General features: G+C 46.0%; 1 protein-coding gene across 3 annotated transcripts in view; it reads left to right on the forward strand.

Moving 5' to 3' along the window:
• Positions 1-23,251, forward strand: part of SIL1 (SIL1 nucleotide exchange factor) — a 112,302-nt gene that overhangs the window by 51,804 nt on the left and 37,247 nt on the right. For all 3 annotated transcript variants that reach the window (XM_064520810.1, XM_064520811.1, XM_026097744.2), the window contains exons 4-7: positions 12,321-12,441; positions 13,727-13,823; positions 17,449-17,640; positions 22,084-22,205. In XM_064520810.1, coding sequence (XP_064376880.1) covers positions 12,321-12,441; positions 13,727-13,823; positions 17,449-17,640; positions 22,084-22,205 — 532 coding nt within the window. The remainder of the gene's footprint in view (positions 1-12,320; positions 12,442-13,726; positions 13,824-17,448; positions 17,641-22,083; positions 22,206-23,251) is intronic.

A 23,251-nucleotide genomic window follows, 5' to 3' on the forward strand; every position in this document is an offset into this window, starting at 1 on the left:
GGGGAAAGGTAGGTTTGCTGCGAGGCGGTTCTGCCGCACTGCATCCCTGCCAGCTGCTGTTTTGTTCTGGGTCCCTACAGGTCCCAGCACCCTGGAGGCCAGGCCTCCTCCTGAGGCTCCTGCATTGCAGTACATATGGAGAGCCTGAGCTCGAGCTCTGGGGACCACTTCATGGCCATTTGATGATGCTGTAGCTCTGTCTCTGTGACAGAGCTGTCAGCCTTACTGGCAATATAAATTCTTCTGGCTGCGTGCTAAAATTACACTGAGTTATTGATTTATCTTTGAGAGGGTTTCCTTCCCGAGGGACATTACTGGCCATTGTAATGATTTAGTTCTAGTGCGAGCGCAGATTTCTTAGCAGAGCAGAGCTACCATCCTGTCTTTGAATCTGCAGTCCAGTATCGCATTGCTGTAGGGCTTCCTTTGCAGGCAGATTTTCTATTCCAAAGCCAGAGTAAGGTTGTACTTCTGTTGCTTCAGCATAACAACTGCAAATAAAAAGGGTTTTTCAACTTTGTACTTAGGGAAGCTGCATGTCTTAGGCTGGCATTTATGCCACAGCAGCAGCATAATTATTTTAGGCTTGCACATACAGATCCGAGGCTGGCACATGGAGAGCATGAAGCCATGCTGGTATTAAGGTACCCAGGAAAGCTATGGGTTTATGAGAGAATAGCTTTTGTGCATTTTAGTTCTTTAAAAAGGCTCCTGTTTGATGGTGCTATACAGCTGGAGGATCAGATTCAGGCCTGGATGTTGAGGGTGACTCGCGGGGGAAGATGTCTGTTGTCAGGGCCACATTTGCTGTCAGGATGCTGAAGCTGAAGAGCAAAGGCCGAGGTTTAGCTTCTGGCTGAGGACAGTGAGCTGATGAGGAAGCAGGAGGGAGGACGGGGATGGGAGCAGCCTGGCTCACCCAAAGTGAGCGTGTGCTAGGGGTGCTGCACCAGAATATATCGAGGAACTTGCAATTTTTATTGCTGAATGACTCCATCGTGATGGATACCAAAGTGATAAAGGAGGGTATGGGGGGAACAGGAGCATGCAAACTGTTTTTCTGAAAATGCAGGGTACAGCTTCTCTTTTTTCACACTCTGCTGACTCGCCCATGGAGTATCTCTGAAAATCAGGCCAGGCAATTTCGATTTCTACCACCTGCTTGAATCCCTGAGAAGGCAAAGCCAACTCTCCATTTCCACCCCCAGTTTTCTTTACGTAGCCCTGAAATCATACAAGGTTCCCATGTACAACGTTTCGATCCGGTCTCAGCTGCAGTGTGGGCACTGCACACCTGGTAAGATCAGAGGCTGCTCATGCACATGTTATTATAAAAAAGCACTCCATGATTAGGCCGAGGGAGAATGTGGATTTATTCTTCTGTGAAGCGAGTGTGGCACAATTATTTTCTTTCTTTGTGATCTGTCTTTGAGATAAAACAAGTCCTTAGCGTCTATCTTAAATACTGCAGTGTTGACAAGTTCTCCCAACAAAAATTAGGCTAATGTCCCTTACGACTGCATTAGCTGCAGAACTGAGCCTTTAAATTGAAGCTTAGGAAAGTACTATACCAATGCATTCTCTAAGGCATCTTCTTATTCCAGCTTTTATTATTCAAATTCATTCTCACTATAGCTTGGCAGCATAGCTGGCAGACGTTTTTATTCAGTATGTTTTGCTAGTCTCGCAGCCAGCAGTTTCGGATCAGCCACCTTTCAGTGTTAACGGGGGAAATGGTTGTCCAACTCTCTGCAGACCTGGAGTCTCTTGGCTCTGGTGGATGCTGTAGGCTTGTGGAAATTTGGGTGCTGGGGTGTTAATGTGACCACTTATGCAAAAGCTTGAGATGAGCCAACTGACACACATCTAGTAGAGATGCAATTCAAGTCAATAAGCTGCGCACTTTCATTGCCAGCAATACAGCATGTCCTGAAACGCTCTCTGTAATATTTGGAGCTGTGAGGAGGGAGTTTTTTTCCTCTGTGGCACATGTATGTCTTCTCAGTTTCAACCTAGAGTGCTTTATAAATACAGAACAGATATCACCAAGACCCTGTCACAAAGCCTTCACAAACTTAGCAGCCTTCCCCTTGGAAATAGCATCTTTTTTGCCCCTCTCTCCTCCCGTTGCAGCATCTGAGACTTCAGTTTTTCATTTCCAATGATGGATTAACTGTGGCTGGCTTAGGCGCCCTGGTTTTCACACCAGCGTTGGTCTAGACCGATTTTTTGCTCCCTAGAGACGGCGTATCCTTTCCATGGCTCCACATTGCAGGTTCCTCCAGGGTAGCTTACTCTGTCCTTATGTTCATTTATTTTGGTCATCTTAATAGTTAGTGGAGAGAGAAAAGAGAGGCTCTTTGAGGGTCATTTTTCCCTCTCTAGGACAAATATTGAAGCCAGCTGTGGTGGATGATCATCTGGAGGTGCTGGACTTTTTCTTAGACTACAAAGAAGCCAATGGTGCCTAGCTCAGAAAAAGTACCCTAACTTTTACATGCCAAAAATTAGGCAGGATAAATTCTATCCTTACACCCTTCTGTCAGGTTTTTGATTGTCCTGGTCATCCTAGTTGTCCTCCTCTGCCTGTGTTCTGCACTGATCCTCTCCAAACATGGGTGAGCAGGACAGCTTGCAGCACTCCAGATGGGCTTTCAAGTATAACAAGTGTACCTCTGGGATGGCAATTATTTAACAGGTTGTGGTGACATTATAAAGTAGTTTAGGCTTAGGGATAAATAACTTAGCTGGAGAGGGATTACAGCTGGCTTGTGTAAATAACATTTGTGTTTAATGTTGACTTGGCAGCATGGTGAGACAGAGGTCATTGCAATGTCCAAGCAGCCTGGCATATCACTTTATAGCTGAAATAATTGGAGATGCAACCAAACAGTTCAGTATGGGACTGGACACTTTCAATCTCCACTTTTCTGCTGCTGCCCAGACCTTTGTGGGATTAAACTCTCTGAACAGTGAAGGTGTGCTGCAGTTCACAGAATCAAGCCCAATATGAGAACAGAAAATAGATTAAGTGCTTCGTATTGAATCACTAAGCACATGCATCATGCTGTAAGCAAGGGTGTGTGGTAATGCATAAGAAATGACTGGCTAGAAGCCGGAGATAAGGTTTTGCTTGTAAAGTGAAAACCTGTGTTTTTGCCAGTTTCACAGAAGGGCAGCCCTTCTTCCTTCCTCCATGCTATTTTTTTTCCTGTTTTGTTTTCTGTTGTTTTAGTGCAAGTGAAAAAGAAGCTTTTGCAGAGAGGGAGGTGGAAGGGCGAAGTACTTGTTGCAAAGAGCTCTCTGCCATATGAAGCTTTTCTCTATTGGCAGCAGCAGAAGATACCTCAACAGATGCTACAGCAGTAACTCTCATCAGAGAGGCACCATATGTCCTCTCTCGAGCCCTCCCATCTCTCCTTCCTGAAGAGTCTTTCTCCCCAAGCAGCCCGCTAGCATCCGCCTTCGCTTCTCTTGTTTACTATTTTAGAGCATCCGGGAAGGTGGCAGGCACATTGCAGAAGACACGTGCTCTGCCCTGGAGTGTGAGAGCCAACTTGGTTACTCTACCAAGATAAGTTTGAGTTTTGGATTGGTTTTTAGGTGGCATTTAGCTCAGCTCTGTGCTTCCGCTTCCGCATGAGGGTGACGTGCATGGAAAATAGCCTTTTTGACTCTCGCTGTGGCCACTGCAAGAGCACTTTCAGCTTGGAAAGTGAGGCTGAGAGTGGGGAGAGGGAGGAGGAAAGGGGAAGGAGATGCCTTTGGGAGAAGCAGGCAAACAACCACCGGTGATGGTAGATGGGAGTTAAATGCAGGTTAAATGTTTGCTGATCTGCCTGCCTCTCCTTCCCAAGTTTGCTCTCCTGCTGCCAGAGCCTGAGGAGGAGAGGAGGCAAAGCCAAGCAAAGGCAGCAGGCGTATTTGGCAAGTTAAAGAGGCATTTGGGAGCCAGAGCCCAGCGCTCGCATGGCGTGGGATTGAATAACCAGGCTCACGGCCCCTAGCGCTTGCTGATCAGCTGAGAGAGCAGAAACAGTGGTGCAGTGGGAGAGCACTGGATCTGTTTAAACTGGCAGTCATGTCTTTGACATAAGTGGTTGTCCAGCTGAGTGTCCAAATTTAACTGATGCGCTTGCATGTCTAATTAAGTGTTACTTATTGGAAAGCACACTCCTTGAGATGCTTTGTTCTCTGTTAGCCGCAGATCAAATCAGGGAAGGAGAGATTTGATTCCAAAACCACTTTTTAAAATGTTTTCATTATATCTGCTGAGAGAAACAAGTTGCAGAGAAGACCTCTTAGCACTAGAACAAAAGAGTGGCTTTAACACCCTTTTCCAATGAACAAATGTTTGAGCAGTAGCCCAGATGGATGGCGTTTAAAGACATGGTCATTACTGCAGCAAGCTAGCTGTCGGCTTTAAAGTCTTGTGCAAGAAAAAAATAGTAGTTCCCCCAAAGTGTATGTGGGGAGCTGTCTCCCCTTAATCTCATGTTTACTGAGCCCTTGGCATTTTGAGACCACGCGGTGATTTTTGTGGCATCAGCCAAAGGAAAATAATAGCCCAGCAAGCACCAGTAAATAACTAGTCTCTAACTTAATGAGAGACTGGAATGGAAAATGGTGCTTTCTCAGTGCTCTGTTCAGAGTATGATTCAAGTCCGGCTGAAATCAGTGGGGTGTTTCTTCTTTAGGACACAGAAGGAGTCCCTGGGCAAAACCACGAGAGTGTGGCACTTTGTGGCGGGGTGTATTATAATGCAGTGGTTTGGGTCTTTCCCTGGGGTGTGCCCCCTCCCGTGGGTGGCTTTGCTGCCAGCACCATCCGCAGGACTCAAACTGGGAACTCATTCACCCTTGGCTAACTTCAGTCATTTCCAGCGGCTTCTGTCCCGACTCCGCTGCAGAGCGGATCAAAATGGGTGCTGGAGATTTCTTATTTAGATAGCACCATTCTGACAGGCTGAACTGCAGGATATTTATTAGCCTAGCGTGGAGTATTGCATAAAAAGTTTGTCAGATAAACTAACCAACTAAGGTGCGTTTAATATGAAACATCCTTGAGTTGGTTTTATTTTTGGTTTTATTTATTTTTTTTTAACTATTCATTCAGTCTCTCTCAATAATTCATCAAATTTGGTCATTTCTGGAAGACACTGGTGTGAGATACTGCTGAGAGCTGGCTAATTCTTTGGGGGTGCAACCCCCACTTCTGGGGCAGTGGTGCTCATGACTCTATCTTTTGTTTATGCTCGTGCAATTTTTAGTTTTGCTTATTTTTAATAAGAAAAGACCAGATATTGCTATCTGGGGGTTTGGTAGCCTTGCGCTGGGGTAACGCTACCTTATATGAGGTCTTTTAAAACCAGCTACTGAACACGGGCAGAGACATGCTTGCTGTGCTCGCCCATTGCTCAGCCCTGTTGGTAGGATCCCATCAGTGTCGTCAAGCCTGGTATCAGGCCCTTCCTGCTCTTAGAGACATTTCTGTGTTTGTCTATGTACTCTGGAAAGCAAAACAAAAGAGCAGTTTGAATTGTTGTTTGCTTTTCCTGTAATGACAAAAAACCTGTATTGCGGTTTCTTCCGCAGTCCCGGGAAGGGGCATCTCTTTGTTTGTACTACAGATAGCACAGCGGGATCGTTGTCCATATCAAGGTCTCCTAGGTGCAATGATAACATAAAATAATGACAATGAAAACAGGTTTTACGCTACCAGGACGTTTCATTCGCAGACAGAGACCACTCGGGCATGCCTTTGGGCCCCAGGCAGGCGGCTGCTGGCAGAAATGGCGTTATGCGAATGGCCATAGTGGGTCATACCGGGAGTTCATCCTGCATCCTGTCCCCTACAGATGCCAAAAGCACATGCTTAGGAAACAGTTTATGACTATGGCAAACATACAGTGATAATAAAAGAGAGTTTTCTCTATACTTAATTACGTAGCTAATTACAGCTCCTGCTGTCACAGCTTGTGCAGTCCCGAGGAATCAGGGAGCGATGGGCAGTGAATAGCTCACAGTGTTTCATAAAGGGTGCGTTGTGTTCCGCAGGCGAGGCTGATTTCCCAGTAGAAGAACAGCATTAATGGAAGTAAGAGACACACTGGAAGTTGCCATGGGATCTTAGTAAAGCAGTTGATGCAGTGTCATAAGTGTTCGTACTTGAAATTTGAACGCAGATGTCTTTGAGCCTGAGTTTTCTTAGTGACGGGGCTGCAAACGAGGTAGAAGGGAAATGCGTCGGCGTGCTGGGGTGGTTGGTGGGGTGGTTCAGCAGAGGGCTTCTAGGCCTGATGCAGTTAAACCTCCCCAGTAGCTATCTGGAAGAGGTGATATATAGCATACTAATTACCTTTTCAGATGGTACTTAATTGGGAGGAGCTGTGAGTGCCAGATAGAGATATAATGTGAAAGGCTTTAGATGAGTAAAAAACCGCGGCATGAAATAGCAAAATGAGATTTGGGCTCTGTGCTTCCTCTTCCCATCAATAATCCATCTCTTCCTGACCTGTGCCTTCTCCTCTTCCTTTTGTATGTAAAAATGTTCTGTTTTGAAATGATGAACAATCCAAGGAGTGTTATGACTCACCCTCATAAAAACTCTGGGCTTTGGCTGCCTCTTCCTTGCTCGGCAGTGCTAACTGGAGAGTCCAGAGCCAGAGCATGTACCGACCCCCTTCAGATTCTGTTTTCCACTGGGCACGGCACTGAGCGTGAGAAACGGAAGGTGTTTTCATGCAAGTAGAGCCTGCCGGAGGAGGAGAGGGCATGCCGGTGCTGTGCCCGGGTGGTTGTAGCACCCTCCCGCAGCCCATGACATGCCTCGCTGTCCGGATGGTTGTCCCCTAGCTCCAACCTGGGTTCTGTCCCCAGCCTTGTGCAACTAGGGGACGAAAGGTGTTTCTGATGTGAGCCTTCTTGCGCTCAATGCTCAGGGGCTCACCTTGATGTTGCTGGTTGGTTGGTTATGGCATTTTGGAGCTCCAGAAGACACCGAGATGTCCCGGTCTCTCTGCAGGGCTTGCTGGGGCACTGGTGTGTCTCTCTTCATGTAGCCATCAGGATCCAACTGTGCTGGTGAAGGGGAGCTGTGCTGCTTCCTGGGATTTGTCTGTCTGCCTGTGTCTGTCTGTCTCTCTGTCTCTCTCTCTCTTCTCTCCCCCCCCTTTTTTTTAATCATTCTTTTATTAAAGGAATAGATACTCTGTCATCAGATAACTTCTCAAGGATGCTCTAAACTGTCAGTCTCGTACAGCCTTATTATTTTTAATATTGCAGCACAGCCAGTTTGTTTTGCTGGGAACATTCACATATTGACTCGTGTATTCTTTTGTTGCCTATATTAAAAAGAAAGTCCCTTTCGCCTCGTTCTCCTGCGCTGAAAGGAACAAAGAGTCAAGAAAAGAAGATGTTATCTGACACTTGCTCAGGAATCGAGATTATTTCTGAGAACTGCAGAGCCAGTTACTGACTCATAAGTGGGATTTTCACACTGTTAATAGATTATGATGTTGTTGGTGGGTTGTTTTTTTTTTTTTCCCAATGCCGCATGAGGACACTTACCTGGGGAGAAGGTGGGCTGGGGGCTGGGCTGAGGGATCTGCCTCGGGGAGCTGGATCACCCCTTTTTCTGGTTGCAGAAGTCTTCCCAGAGCGATGCTCCTCTGCTGCAGGGGCCAAAGTGGTGCCTGAAGGCGTTTCCAGCGGAGGGGAATCGCGTGCCTCTGCTGGGCATCCCTTGCTTGACAGGTTGATGGGTTGCAATCAGGAATTTGGCCAGTGAGAGGGATGAGTAGCGGGTAGGAGATGGGGAAGCTCATCCCAGCAGCACAGTAAGTGATTACATGACCTCTGTATGAGATAGCATGTGCATTGTAAAGCCGCTCTATGCATGAATATGCATGATGTAAAACTTTCCTCACTATTTCAGTGCTGTCCTGCTGCTGTGTATAATGAATGGGGGCTCAGCCTTGCCCCCGTGCATCCCTGCAAAACCAGCAACTGACTGTGGCTAGCACTAAACGAAATAATTTACTGGAAAGGTGCTGCGTGGGATTAGACCTTTCTCATTTAATGAGGTAATGTGCTTGGCCTTTTGCTCCTTGCTGAAAAAAGGATAGAGTTCCTTGAATATTACTGCATGACACATGTTCAGCCCCGGAGCCGTCTAATTGCGATCGTTCTGCGCTGAACGCGCCCGACTCTTCCCTTGGTTGTCAGTGTAGCGGGAGCGAGTGCTGTTTGCCGTTTGTTTATTTATTTATAGTCTTGTTTTCAGCCTCTGCAAAACTTGATCTAGGCGCAAAGCTTCAGCAACGTACACATAGCAGAATAATAGATAACTGTGATTTGGTTACAAGGCAATAATTTAAGTCGACAGGTTTAGCTGATAACATAAAACATGAGAGAGAAATAGGATCAGTTTATAAATGTCAGCAGAACCCCTGAGAGTGAGTCGGTGCCTCGAAGCTGACTCCGGTGCTGTTATTCCATCTAATATATTATAAGAAGAAATAAACGGAGGCCTGGGAAAAAAAAAAAAATCTGGCTGGCCAAGATTAAAAGAATGGGGCTATAAATTAAATTCTTCCTTGGTGTCACTTTAAGCAACTTCCAAGACGGCCGGAATACATCCAAAGCGGAGGAATGCAAAGAGGCCTTGGAAGCGCCGCGTGTTTTTTGCGTGCCGATGCTTTCCAGCTCGGAGGGAGCCGGCGGCGGAGCTTCCCGCGGGCGCTGCTCTCCCTCGGGACGGTGCTCCAAGAGTGAAGCCCGTGTGGGCGCTGGCGGCGGTGTGCACGGGAGGCTTGAGCTTTGGTGGTGCAGCGTCAGGGCTTTGCTGCCCTCAGAACATATTTTACCTGTTGGACTTTAGCTGCTATTTTTGTCCGGCAGCCGCTGAGCCTCAGCCCGCTTGTGTCCAGCCCCGGGAGCATGTTGCCACTGGCTGGACCTGGATGTCCTGCTAAAACCCGTCGGTTTGGCTCAGTTCGCTCGCCCTTGGACACCTGCAACGAACCGAGCCGAGCTCCTGCGACGGCAGTCTCGGCCCCGAGCACTGCGTGGGCGACGCTGCCGGCCGGGGTCCCTTCTCCTCTCCAAGCAGCCCTGTGGCAGCGAAGCCCGTTGGCTGCTCTGCTCTGGCTAGCGTGGGGCAAAACCAGGTGCTCAGATTTTTTTTTATTTTTAAATGAAAGGGATTTATGAATTTCTTTCCATTATTACCCCTCGTTCCTATGTTACCATTCAGTAACGGGTTAATTCAATAACCTCAGTGTCTCCACTTACAGTGCAGAACCATTTTGATGAGCGTACTTTTATTCTTCTTATGTATCAAGGAGATAAAAGGTCCTAAAATTGCTGAAATCTTAGATTGTTTATGCATTTTTAAATTGAATTTCAGTTCCCAAATGCAGCTTGATACAAATAAGTAAAAGTGAAATCCCCTAGTAAAAAAAAAAAAAAAAAAAAAAAAACTGTTAAGAATACAATTCTATATCAAGAGAATGGGAAGCTATATAACTGCTTACATATATATAGATCTTGTGTATGCGCCTAGTTGTTGAATAGTATCAAATTATAGGAATCAAAGAGAATCAGCTATTTTTAAGGGAAATGTCTAGAAGCTACATATTGAAACAAAATTAAAATTCAGATTTTCCAGCTTGCTCATTTAAATCGGCAATTTTAATCACGTTATTCATGTCAATCCAACCTGAAATGCACTTGCCAAATAGTGTTTAAAAATCTCCCAAACCGAACAAGAGTGGAGACCTCATCCTGTCTCGAATGCCTTGAATATTTAAGGTGACTACCCAAATCTCATTGCTGAAAACAGGGATGTCATCGCTGATTTATTTAGTAAAGCAATACGTTTGTCCTGCTGTGGCATGAACCTGCGCTGCCGCGCACAGCAGCAGGAAGAGGCCATTGCTGGAACGGCTGCCGTTTAAGCGCATCCGCGCCGAGATTTCTGCTCGTGGGTTCGGAATGGTCTTAGTCAAATCCTGTTTGGGGAAGTATGAAGACGCAGGAGGAGGAAAGGTTTGTGTCTTCTCTGATGGTAACGTCCTTAATTCAATTGTGCTGCATTCGTAAGCTCGTACACGCTGGGATTCACATTCCCTTTTATTTACTGCTTGCTGAAAATAGAAGCTTGGAGAACTGGTCACATGGGAGTCATTCAGGCTACTGGAGGCTGCTCGGTTTCCTTCCCTTTTTATGTTTCTTTTAAGTAAAGCCCATCAGCCTTGTTCCTCTCCCCTGGCAACAGAGTGAACTAATGTGTCCAGATGCACAAAGAACATGAAAGCTAGAATATACCGTACTGTTCGAACAGGGACATTTATTTCTGGCTACATTTGACAGTTCAGGAATTGCTTCAGAAAATACTGCGACTGTAACCGTGGCTGGCTGAATGCTTTTGACCCGGTGAGGAAAGCCAATCACTTTAGGTTTGGAAGAACCCAGCTTTCCCCCGCTCTTTCTCTTAGCCTAAGTGGTGCTCATACCTGTGGGAAGAGGAAGGCATCCTAACGTGTTTGTGTGTTCAGCATGAATGCTGTTTCATGCATTTTCTTTTGCTGTGAGTCCCTTGCCTTGATGTCTCTTGAAACACGTGAGGTGTCATCCTTTGCACTGAATTTTTACAAACTCGTTTTCGAAAGGCATGTCGTGGCTGCGCCAGCTAGGCTGCCTGCGAGGGGCACGTCTCGACTATCGCAGCGAATTTCTGCAAAGCTCACCTTTCGAAAACGGGAAGATGTTCATCTCTAGACACATAGATTAAAGCTCCAGAGTACAACAAATAACGGAGCCTGCTGGGGCAGGAGGATCGCCAGTGGAAAGCTTGCCAGGGAATATATACTGCTTCTTCGCTGGCACGCCGGAGTGGCACGTTTAGCTTGTCCCTGCATGCTTTAAGGAAGATAGGTAATCATGTCTGTCCTCCTCCATCTTAGACACTACTTCCTACTGAGAGGATACGGTGGAGAGAGAGGCTATCGGAAATATGCCTTGTTTTAGTAGGAAATCCTCTAGGTTGGTTTTCTCTGGATTCTGTAAATGGATTTGTACCTGTTGTGTGTCTTCAGGCTTTGAAATGTTTTTGTCTAAACTGTGGCAAACATTCAAGTCTTACATAGGAAACACTAGATCCTGTGATCAGTGAAGTCTCTTTGATCTTGAATACGTAGAGTCAATGTGGAAGTGCGCTAGACTAGAGGATTTTGTATTACGAGAACATGTACTTCTTGCAAGAAATCCTTTATTATCCTTGCTTTCATTTCCCTTGGGTTAGGAAATGCTATCTGTCTCATACATGCTGTGTTATTTTATTCTAAGCATCGTTTTAGGTAAAAGGAAACAGATAGACTGGATAGGGAATCCTCATAGAGAGGAGCATGAGCAGCCGTGTGTCTGTCTGGGTACGGCTGTGCGTGTACAGCTGAGGTCTCCACATTCACTCAACTGTGACCCTGCTCTCTTAAGCAGGCAGATTTCTTGCACTAAAAAGAGAGGTAACAGACTCAAGACAATGGCATTAAATGTTGCCATCTCTCTGTCCTGTGCAGCGGTTGTCCATCATGATGTGGTTTTGGTGTAATTGTGGCATTCTCTAAGAAATGACCAAGAAGAGCATTCTGAATTTCCCATCTTTTATGCATTTAAAAGCAAACCTTAATGTTGTATTCTGTGTATTTTTGCTGGCATATAGTAGTGATCAACTATCTCTTTTAATATGATGTTTCCAAAGCAACACAACCTCATAGAGGTCCACTTGATATTCAGTGTATGTGGCTGAAGGAACATCTGATGTATGCTCTGATTTCATCTTGGTGGCTGTGTGTTTTATGCCCTCTACCCATGTCCAAATAGCCTCAAAATCAACTCCCAGTGAAGATTTTTAGTGGTTTCTTCACTGGCATCCTGAGGTCAAATCACTACTTTATGAAGACGGGAGCCTGTGTTCTTCATGGGAGCTCTGCCTGGCCCTGGGTCTCTCCTCTGCTAACGCCCTCAGTAATGAAGCCAGCAGCCTGGCTGGAAGGGCCTGCAGCTGGGGAAGAAGTGTTCAGGCAGGCCAGCGTGGTATTTCCAAAAGGTTAAAGTGGCTCCTGTGGCCAAGGGGCATTGCTGGAGGGCTGAAGGGAAGAGTGGTCAGCAGCAAAGAGCCCTGCTCGTTTTCACAATACAGGCCGTGGCTTTTATGTGGCTTTGAGTCCCTTTCTCTCAAATAGAAGCGTGTGACTTCCCTGTGTGTGCAAACCTGAAGTAATGCCTGTGGCCTAAAATAGTCTAACCTTTGTTTGTAGGTCAAGCTGTTCCTGCAGGGTCACATGTACGATTAAATCTGCAGACGGGAGAAAGAGAAGCCAAACTCTCAGACAGTGAAAATGGAAAAAGTGGCATGGGAGAAGAGAAAAGAAGAAAAAGGTACAATAATGTAAAGTACTTGCCTTCGTGCTCTGCAGAGGTAGATTGACTGTAGGTTTTGTGTCTTTTATTAGAGGCCAGGTTCCCCAGTACGCTGAGTTGCTATCTCTTCCAGAGACCTAATTGCAGGGTTAGGTGTTTGGCAGTTCTGAAAGCTGGGCCCTGTCCTTTGCTCTCCCTTTTGGTGCAGTGGTAGAAGTGCTCTGAGCATGTATTTAGAGAGGCCTTCGTAGCCTTCCATGCCATGATTCGGAAACTAAAAGTTCAGTGTGCTTCTCTGAAGGACACGCGCTCCTCGGCAACATCTGCGGCAATCGGTCTGAAACGATTCCCTGCACTGAAGCCACCAGAACAGTTGTGGGGGCTTTGTTTCTGTTGGCCTTAGGCAGATACATGGTAGGTTTAACTTGCTGTTGTTAGCGGGCTTAGAGCATTGATTTGCACATCAGTCGTTGCTGATGTTCTCCTTAGATCTTACAGCCTTTGCTGTACCTAGATTTTTTTTTTTTTACTTTGTTTAAAGAAAGTTTCACTTGTGCTGACCTTCTTGATGTGTTCGCAACAGAAACAGGCTTAGTAACTATGGGGAGCTTTCTTTCCCTAAGTGCATAAGATCTACCCATTGCTTCCCCACACACACACACCCTCCCCCCATTTCCTTGCATTCGAAGTAGGGAGAAGCTCTAACAATGCTCCAGTCTTTGGCTTTCCTTTTGCCTGTGCAAGAGTGTTGCTGGCCAAGATAAGTTACCCGAACCAAGGAGATCAACGTGAAGAGCAACACAGTGTGCTTCTTGGCGTTTCTGTCTAATTTCTTCTTGGGATTACCCTTTCTCCAACTTGGTCTGCGTATGACGATCATGAGAACTTCAGCTGTAGGTCTCCATACATCCATGTTAAAGCTTGGAAGTCCTTGGCACTATTCTAGGGACACAGTGGTGCTTTTTTGCCTGTTTTCTATATTCCCATATGCAACTCAGAAGCATAAATGAATCAGCTATTTTTGTTGTGTGTTAGGAATTGAGATTCTGGATCAGCATGCAGATAATGAAGCCTTTTATGATTGTCAGGGTAAGGTATCTACAAACCACCCAAGAAATATAGCACTCAGCCTAATCTTCTGTCGAGCATGGAGTTTTTCTTTATGTTGTAGATGAGATACATGGAAATATAGTGCTCTTAGCTTCTTTCTTCCTGATACTATCCATTGTTATTGTATCACAATGAAAATAATACAGATAAAATTGTTCACTCATACAGTGTTTTGTTTTGTTTCCTCTGCAAGGCTGGGCAAGGTGGATATTGACTCAAATTCGTTCACATCACAGGAGCTCAAAAAGGCTTTGGCTAAAATGAAGGAAAGTGAGAAGACAGAAAGAATGGTAAAGATAGTTCACTAATTCTAAATCAATGTATAACATACTAATGCAAATGCCCTATGTAGCATGTCTTGGAAATATGATGGTTAAAGAAGTTGCTCGGGTCAGTACTATACAGAGTAATCTTCTGGTGAACACGGGCCTAAAATACTTTCCTGCTGTGCTAGTGACATACCTTGGGAAACTTTAACTCCTTTTGTTCTTAATCCTGGCTTTTCTGTAAAAATGGAAAACTTTAGATCATGTTTGTTTATTTCAAACTTAACGGCCTTGTGTTGCAAGCTGATTCTTTTGTCTGTAATTACTTAAATATACCCTCACCATTCACAGTGTTTCTTGGTAATAATTATTCCATGGACCGTTAGTGGAAGAGGGGCTGCAGTGATGGAATGGGCTGGGATCCAGCCATCTAATGATGATACTTTTTAGTTTTTACTCGAGTGAGTGGGACCTGAACCAGCAAACTAGAAACATAATCTCCACATAACCATCCAGACACTAAATTTCTTCCTTGATGTATCAATGCTAAAGTGATATTATCAGATCTTTCCTGTGAACCAAAAGCAGCTGCAGTCAGTAAGCTCTGTGCTGAGTTGCTTCTACCCTAAGTTTTCTGTTCAGGTACCAGCATGATTAGACCTGAATTAGTAATACAAAGAATTTCTTGCAAGCACTTCTGTGGACCCATGGGCTGATTTCCTTTCCATTGTTTGCATTGCCTCTTTATCCATTGTTTTGATTTATTTGTTCAGCTGCTGCTTGGTTCACAAAAATGTCTACAAAACTCCAAAGTGGAATGAGTTTCAGCATGATGGTTGTTTGTCTAGGAAGTTATCTTCTATTCATTATTCTCCTTAGAATGAAGTACAAAAAGTATTGTGCAGCTAAGGCCCTTCTGCTTTGGAAACACTGATGGTGACAAGTCAGTGGACAAAACACCCTCTTCCACTGGCACAGCAGGATCCAGGAGAGATCTCATGATTTGAGTGTTTAATCTTGTGCCCTGGGTAGTGAAAAACAAATGGCTCTGGTGAAGCATAGGCTGAAGTTTATTTGCATATGCTATTGGGTGAATACTTTCAAATGAGAAATCAGTGAGTAAGAATTAGACTTGAATAGCTTGCAGAAAAGGAGCACTGTTATTTCATCAGCTGTTCTATTCTCAGCAAATTGGTGAGCATATGGTAGTTACTTGGGGTTGTCTTGATCAGGAGGATGTCTCATGGGATTGTTCTTGTTCTCCTGAAGTCAGTGACAAGTCTGCCAGAGATAGTACGGAGAGTGCAGTAAAGTCTGGGACGCAGCCCTGTTTCAGAAAAAGTCGTGAAAAGAACACCAGGGAATTTTGTGAATAAGACTTCCTGCTCAACTAGTTGAACGTAGACTTTCAGCCGTGGTTGTCAGCTCTTGACTGATCAGGTACAAAGAGTCTGCAGTCCAGAGTAAAATGAGATACTTGTGCCCCTTCAGCGCTCTTCGGGCTTGGAGCTGGTCGCCAGGACAGTGGCAGTCACTGGCATTATACTGATTGGATGATATGTGACCCATCAGGTTGATTGCAGCCTTTTTGCCCTCTACTGCTTAAGAATATTTCCTTGAGCCTTAGCTCCTCCTGGTACCTTGACATTGCCTCAGCTGGAGTAAAACTGAAGTAAGAGTCAAGGCTAGGAAGTCTTTGTGTCCCAGAAAGTCTTTTTTCCCCGCCAAGCTCCTGGGCAGCATTTTATTTTCCAGAAGATTATTTATGTAGCAGCCAGCAATATTGATAGCAGGACTCTTTGAAATGGGTATCATTTAAATGTAAAAATTAGTGATACTCTATTACGTGAAAATGAGCCTTATTTTAAAATAAAATTGTTAGAATAGCTATTGTCCCAGCAACTGGGCTAAAAACAGCTACACCTAATGGACCTAAAGTACTCCATTAAAAATCACTCCTGCAGGGGAGAAATTGAAGTAACTATGTCAAAGTAAATCGATGTGCACCAGGCATGTTCCAGTGTATGCTTTTGCAAAAGCAATTCTTCTCGTGTGGTTGGAGTGGGGATAGCGTTCTGTGTTTCTGTATGTCACCTATAGTAATTAGCGCAGTAGTTATTAGTGCAAACTGTACAGCTGCCGTTAGATTAACAGTGCTTTAATTTCCATCACTGATGTTTTTCTGTTTGATAGCATGAGTCCTCGGGTTTCGTTCGCGCGTACTGGAAAGGGGCAGTGTTTGTCACCGGAGCACGTTAGACAGGAAGAAGCACTGCACACCTTCTGGCCGGTGGTCACCGTTAAAAACATCCCGGAGTATTTCTGTTCATGACAGCATACTTTCTGAAGAGACATCCTTGCTGATTTCTCTTGCCCTTGGGGTAGCTCATCTTCAGCCTGGTCTCTCTGCTTCCTCCTTCCTCGTGCCTTGCCAGGCTCTGCTCCCCATCTGTCCCAGTGTCCCTGGCGGTGGTGCTGGAGCGTTGGTCTCTGCAGCCTCTGGTGCTCTCTTGTATCTGTGGGAGAGCCTTTTCCTTGCTTACTGCATGCCTTTGCCCAGCTCCTGTGGTCTGTCAAGCCTCTTAGGGTGCTGCTTGTACAAGGGAGACAGGCAGCGCTGCAAAACAAGCTAACTGCCAGCAGAGCCCTATGGCCCTGTACTTCAGCCACTTGCCGTCTTGTGGCCAGTCCTTCGGCTTTGCTTTCTGACAGCTTCTGTCTTCTGGCCCCGATAGCAAATGCATATGTTTCAGTGAGAGATAAAGTGATTCTGAAATGTGTTAAGTGATTGGGATGAGAAAGGATGCTTTGCCCACATCTGAGGAGACTTTGATGTCACCGCTGGCTGGGCTAAACATTGTGGCATTGAATCACAAAATAATTCAGGTTGGAAGGGACCTCCGGAGGTCTTCAGTCCAACTTTCTGCTCAAAGCAGGGGTGTCTGTAAGATCAGAGGAGGTTGCTCAGGGCTTTATCCAGTCAGGTTGTGGAAACATCCACTTCCAGGCAAATTGAGCACAGCAGTGCTTCCTGCTTTTGTGCTTTATGTACTTTTGAAAGGTGTATAGGATGTAGAGATGGTGTACAACTAGGTAGAGGCTAAGCTTCTTGGGGATTTCATGCTGATAACCAAGGGCTTTATTTTACAGATAACTAGGTTGATGGGCTTCTTAGAAGTGCCAAAGCGCCCAGCAGGCTCCTCTGCTCTTGTTGGGACTGCATTCAGAAGGATCTGCCTTAAATGTTGCAGAGCTCAGTGTCGCAGTGTGTAACCTCGGGGTGTCTGGGCTGCGGCGTGCTGGCCGCGGCCCTGAGTTAATGCCTACATGCAACGGGATCTACTGCAGCCAGTCAGTTGAACCAGAGATGGCAGGTCAGGCGTTAGGAAGCATCAAAAGCAACTAAAAGGCTTGACCTGAGCAGAAGTCCCCTCAGACTTTGCATCTGACACCTTCTCCCGGGGGAGTCTAGGTACCTTCCAGCTCTACCCCTGCATCTCTGGAACATAGCAATAAATCCAGTTGCCGAGACAGCCACGTTCGCCTTGTAAATAATGTAGGGGCTGGGGGTTGTTTCTGAGATGACTTGTTCCTTCAGGACTGTTTTCTTACCTGCCTTCATATCTGGTTTTCATCTGCCGTTTCCAAGGCCCATGAAGAAGAGGTGAGGAAGAAGTTCCGTCCCATAGAAGAGCTGAAGGAGGAGTTTGAGAAATTGAACGTGAAGTTGGAAACAGATTATGAAATCATGGTTAAATTAATCGGCAAATTCAACAGCTCTGCTTCTACACTGGATGAAAAAGTAGCGGCGCTCTATGATCTTGAATATTATGTTCATCAGGTAACCAAAAAGCATTAGTAACTACCATGTAAAATCCAGGGAATATGGTGTCATAAATGTGGTCTTATTTTTCTTATTAGTATCAGATAATGCAAGTTGCTTAATTATCATAGTTTTGGGACAATAAGAGATGTCAGAGGGCTACTGTGAGCTTATTTGATGTCCAAGTTCTGCTATATATATCATCACTCTTAAGAGTAGCGAGCAGTTACCTATGGGTTAGCATTCCCTGATTTATTGTCCGTTCTCAGCCTTTTTTCCCCTTCTCTTTTTCTTCCTTTATATGCTTGTTATTTTATGACAATGGGTTTTAATTGCCATTTTTAGGTAAGTATAGTGGTCGCTGCTTTATTTAAAAAAGTATTATTTTCTCTCTTCTTCCATGAAAGGCATCTGCGATTGGGTAGGTCTCTCTGCACCAAATTCACCAAGAACACCTTTATACCAAGCAAGATGACAGACACCCAAAAGCCTTTTGTCTCAGCGTGACTAAGAAACGGCATGTAGAGCCTCTCTCGCAGCTGGGCCAATGTCAGAAATGACTGAAGGCTTAGGCACATGGGAAGCTGCTGAGCATCAGCTGAGCTGTGCTAGTTGCCTGGAATATATTTCCTGAAATCTCTCTTGCTGTTTTATGCCCACGCATTTTCTTTTTTTCCTTCTGAAATCTCTCTTGCTCTGCTGTAAGCTCGCACGTTTTTGCCTCCCGTTTGCTGCAGGCTGCCTGGGCACGCGGGCTCTCCTCGGTTGTGCTTGCCGTGCTGTGGGAACTTGGTTGCGTGGCTGGGCCTCGAGGGCTTGCGGCTGCGTTGTGCCTTGCGTGGAAGGACTGGCGGTTCCCCCCGTCCTAGCCAACGTTGTACCCTGGTTCCCGAAACATTTCCCCAGCCTAGCAGCTGGCTTGGCAGCTGTTTTTGCTTGGAGACCCGCTGTGCTCCTGCATCACCCGGAGGTTGGTGGGCCTGCTGCGTTCCACCTGGGGCCGGCGGAGAGCAGGCCGGTCGCCACTCTTGCTGCCGGCGACTTTGTCGTTTCAGAAGGTGGATGAAAGAGAGAGCTCTTGAGAGACAGTAGCATGAGACCTTTCACTGGACTGACTTTTACTGAAAAAACAGATGTGTTTCTTGAGAAGTTGGCTGAAGGAACCAGCTGAGGAAAGATGGAGTCCGTGTATCAGTTAATAAAAGTCCCCGCCCCCCCCCCCCCAGGGCTCTTTGTGTTGGGTTTCTGTGCTCAAGCTCTATCCTAGTCATGCAGGGGGTTCCTTGCTGTTTGCTCAAAACGCTTTTGTTTCACTGCCGGCATCTGCCTGACTCAGAATAAGTGTGAACAATGGTCGCCCAAAGAGCTTAATATTTATACTCGGGGCTAATTCGGTCTGGTGAAGGGTGCCAGAGCAGCAGGCCAGCACATCAAAAAGCAACCCCATGTGGATTTGGATTTCAGCCCGATGTTCTGGGCCGTTCCAGCAAAAAATCCTGCCTGCGTAAAGCATGGGGTGAGACAAGTTGAGGCCGCCGTAGCTCAGACAGGCTGGTACGGCAGGGATCCGGCCCCCGCTCCCCGCGCTGTGGGCCTGGAGTGCCAGAGGGGACCACGTCCAGCATCGAATGGGTCAGAAGGAAGGAAATGGCAGGGGCCACGCTCAGAGGGGGCCTCTCTCCGGGCGGTAGTAAGCCACTGCATCTGCTGATAGCTCGGCTCCGGGCTGCTGCCGAAGGATCGCTCTCGCTGCTCGGAGGCGGCCGGGGGGAGCCACGCTGCCCGGCTCCCGGGGCTTAGCCCCGGGGCTCAGCATTTGCTCGGCTTTGGGGTCCAAGCTCCACTTTGCTCCTCGTCGGTCGTGATTCACCCTGGCATGTCAGCGAGCCCGTTTTGGAGAGAGCGCGGGGAGCTTTGGCTTGCTGGGTTGTCTGTAATGCATAAAAAACCAAATGCAAATGTGGAGAGGCGGGAGTATAACTCATTTATAAAGGGAGCTCACGGCGCTCGCGCTGCAGCGTGCGGTGCCTGGGCCCCTTCGCAGGCTTTGCAGGCTCTTTCTCTCAATTATTTGTTCTCCTTATCTTTCCTCTTCGCTCCACTGCCATGCTACACCGTGTCTCACTGCTAATTTCTCCCCCACTCCATGTGGATGATGCCCCTTTTCCTCCCATGTTTTCCAACGTTTTCTCTCCCACCTCTCCCCGTTCTTCTCCTCCAGTTTGAAGCTGCTCCCTGCATAGCTGCCGTCGTGTTTGCTCTCGTCGCAGCCCTCTTGCCTCCAACCTTGCCTGTGTGCTTTACCCGAGAGCTCTTTTGATCTTTGGCTTGCTTTTGAGCTGTTTTCGGCGGACTGAAGCGAGGCGCAGGCTGACTGCTTCCCAGCAGCCCTGCAGCACCTTCCTTGCTCCCCAGGGAGCTTTGTACTTTCAGGTTTGTTGGGTTTTGGCGCTTTTTGTTGATTTTTGCTTTCTTTTTTAAATGGTGAATGAGAAGTCTCAGAACAGCCTCCAGCAGACAAAAACTGAGATTTAAAAAATAAATACGTCTTGAAAATGTGTTTTACGTTGCAGTCTATATTCCAGAATCGAGAAAGGTCTCTCTGGAGCTAGCCAAAAGGACTCCCTTTCCAATGAGGACGTGGCAATAATCGGTTTTGCCATAGCCGACGCCGAATTCTCCATGGCACAGCGTTTTCTCCTGAACTGGCAGACCAATACAGCGTTGGCTAACTGGACTTTTTCCATCATGAGTGGAAACAAACTTCTAAACCCAATTTTAAAACAGCCTCATAGTTTTTACAGTGAGTTGAGCCGTAAAAGCAGCCCTGGTAGACTAATTCAGATTGCTGCATGAATTTCCATATAGACAAAGATTGAGCGGCAGAAAGGCAAGAGGTATCTCGGGGCCAGTTTATAGGGACAGTTAAAAGAATAGGGTCTGAAAGGATGAAAATGCTGCTGCAAATCCCAAATGATCTACAGCAGACCTTGACGGACCCGTTTTCTACCATCAGCTTTGCAGAGGGGCAGCGAGTGGCTGGAGGATGCTCAGGTGTTGTCCCGTTGTGAACAGCAGATGATCTGTAGCTCCCCGGTGCGTGCTTTGCTAGAGATCCATAGGACATTGAGCTAAGTAGTTTCTTCTTTCTCTTGAGCTTCTTAAATATCTGACTCGTGGCCAATTTTGAGGAAGGTCCACAGTCAAGATAAAAATAACTCTAAGCATAAAAATCACTGTTTACTAAAAGAGAGATCGTTCAAACTTGGAAAATATGTTAGTCTGACATATTCTGCACCATTTGTGGTGTTTATTCTGTATTACCCCATCACTTCAGTCTGTGTACTAAAACTGGAAAGGTCGTTTTTACCCAGCTGATACTCATTTTTATATCCATTTCCGTCTGCGACATATGCTGTTGTCTTCGTGTTTTTCATGAAAGAGAAATGTTGGAATTTAAAAAAAAAAAAAAAAAAAAAAAATCTTTGCACAAGCAATTTTGAAAATTCTTTATTATTTATAAATTCCCTTCTAAGCTTGTTTAAAATCCTTTAAGAATAAGATGCATCACTTTGACTTTGGACTGAATTTTGTACTTGAAGCACTTTACACTGTTTCTCCAAATTCTGTTTGCAAACCACTTGGAGCCCTTCTCTGATGTTCTCTCGAAGAACAGATGTCCACCGTGATTTTGTCTGGTTAGCCCCGAGTCTGTTTAAAGTATGATGAATTTACTGGAGGAATTCCCACTAGTGCTTATGCTTTTCCCTCGTGGCAGTTAGTCCAGCGTTGTCTGCTTTAGAAAATTTATGGGATAGTCTGCCCTCAGGGAAAACTTCTTGCTCACCCTTTCAAATAGGGACTGGCTTTTTACTGTTCGCGTTCCCATGAAGCTGTGGACTGTATTAGTGACAAATGCCTGGAGTAGCTTGGGCGCCTTGCTGGGAGCAGAAGCTGAGGAGATGTTGTTGATGTACCATTGCTGCTGACAGGCCCTTAAACATTTCTAACTCCTGGCTCCACAATTACAGCTCTGTTTTTGCATTTGTTAAAAATAACAGTTCCCCGGGTTCACAGTAATGGCCTTCTCAGGTGAGAGAGCAGAGAACTGGAGGGTTTTTTGTTTTTGACATTGTCGGATTTCCTGAATTACTGCAATGTGCGTCAAGGGAAGTTTTGATAGCTAATCAAAGTATTTGAATTTTCAGTGATGCTTTCTGCATTTGATAATAGCCACCTGTCAGTAGACAGTGTTTCTGCAAACATGACATGCATTGCTTGCAGGCAGGATTGTATGAAATGCGAGCCAAGATCTTTTTCTATTAGTTCCTCAGTTTTAAAAGCAACTCAGGAAAGAAGAATTGATGCTGTTCATTCTGAAGCAAGGCGGTCTTGACAAATTGGTGAGGCCTTGGTGGTATGTTAAGCTTCATACTGATGGAGAACCCTGCTCTCTCACAGGTGGACAACGCTAAAGACTTCCTTTCCTTGGGTGGACTTCAGCTGGTGATTAACGGATTGAACAGCACAGAGGCCGTACTCAAGGAACACGCCGCCTTCGTGCTGGGAGCTGCGCTGTCCAGGTGAGCTGTGTCCTCAAGGGTTGGGTGGAAAGGGGAAAGGAGCCTTAGGAGACCAGGCAGGCTATGGGCTGTTCTTCACCTCTCTGATGGAGTGGTTGGTGACAACAAACCCAAGCAAAATGTTTTCTCCACTGCCTGAACCTTTTCTTGCAGCCCATCGCTTCCTCCACTCTGCTCTTCAGTGCGTCCTCATCCTGCTCATTAGACTTAGCTGGAAATAATTCAGCATAGGAAACCTGTGATTGTTTCTTGATTTTTCCCAGGCTGCTCACTTTTACAAAGTCCAAAGGGAACAGTTCTGCCTCCCCTGCTCTCAGCAGCCCTTTCTCAGGGGAGGTTTCAAGGATGATGCAGTCAGGAGCACTGCAGAGAGCTCCCTTCTGCTCCCTGTGCCCAGTTTGCTTCAGAGCTGTGCGATGGTGGCTTTGGAGACATAGCAACTACTGCAGTCTTTCAAGGGTTTTTTTCCCCAACAGACACGTAGTTCTGTCCCACGGGCATAACCCCGAGGGATGTTGTTAGACTGGGAGGGAATGGGCATCAACAAGCTGAGCCAAGGACAGACTGATCGCAGGGGTGTTTGGTATTCGTGGAGCGAGGGCCTCTGCCTGAAGGGGCCAGTTTCCCTTAGGCTGGGTGCTGGTATGCAGCGGTACCAGCTGTCCTGTGTAGGCCCATCGGGTTTTATCGGTGGCCTTTTCGTCTTACTGGCTTTTGGGTTTTGTTTTGTGCGCATGTATGTGTTTATACATAGGTATGTGCTGCACATTCATGTGCATAGAGACTTCAGAAAGGTGTTGGACAGGCCCAAAATTCAAGGTCAGAAATGCAGAGTGAAGACTGAAAGCTAGGGCCATTATATCTGCCTACTTCTGTGCCTAAAAATATGATTGCTTTCTCCATCATTATAAATTATTTATCACTTAGTCTAATATATAGTCTAAAAATCTGCGTTTCTTTTGCAGTCTTACATACAGTGCAGTTGGTCCTCAGCATGTGTAAATTAATATGGCTTCACTGACAGCAGCAGTTACACTGATTTACAC

This window comes from Dromaius novaehollandiae, chromosome 15 (genome assembly GCF_036370855.1).
Source record: "Dromaius novaehollandiae isolate bDroNov1 chromosome 15, bDroNov1.hap1, whole genome shotgun sequence".
In the NCBI taxonomy this organism is placed as follows: Eukaryota; Metazoa; Chordata; class Aves; order Casuariiformes; family Dromaiidae; genus Dromaius; species Dromaius novaehollandiae.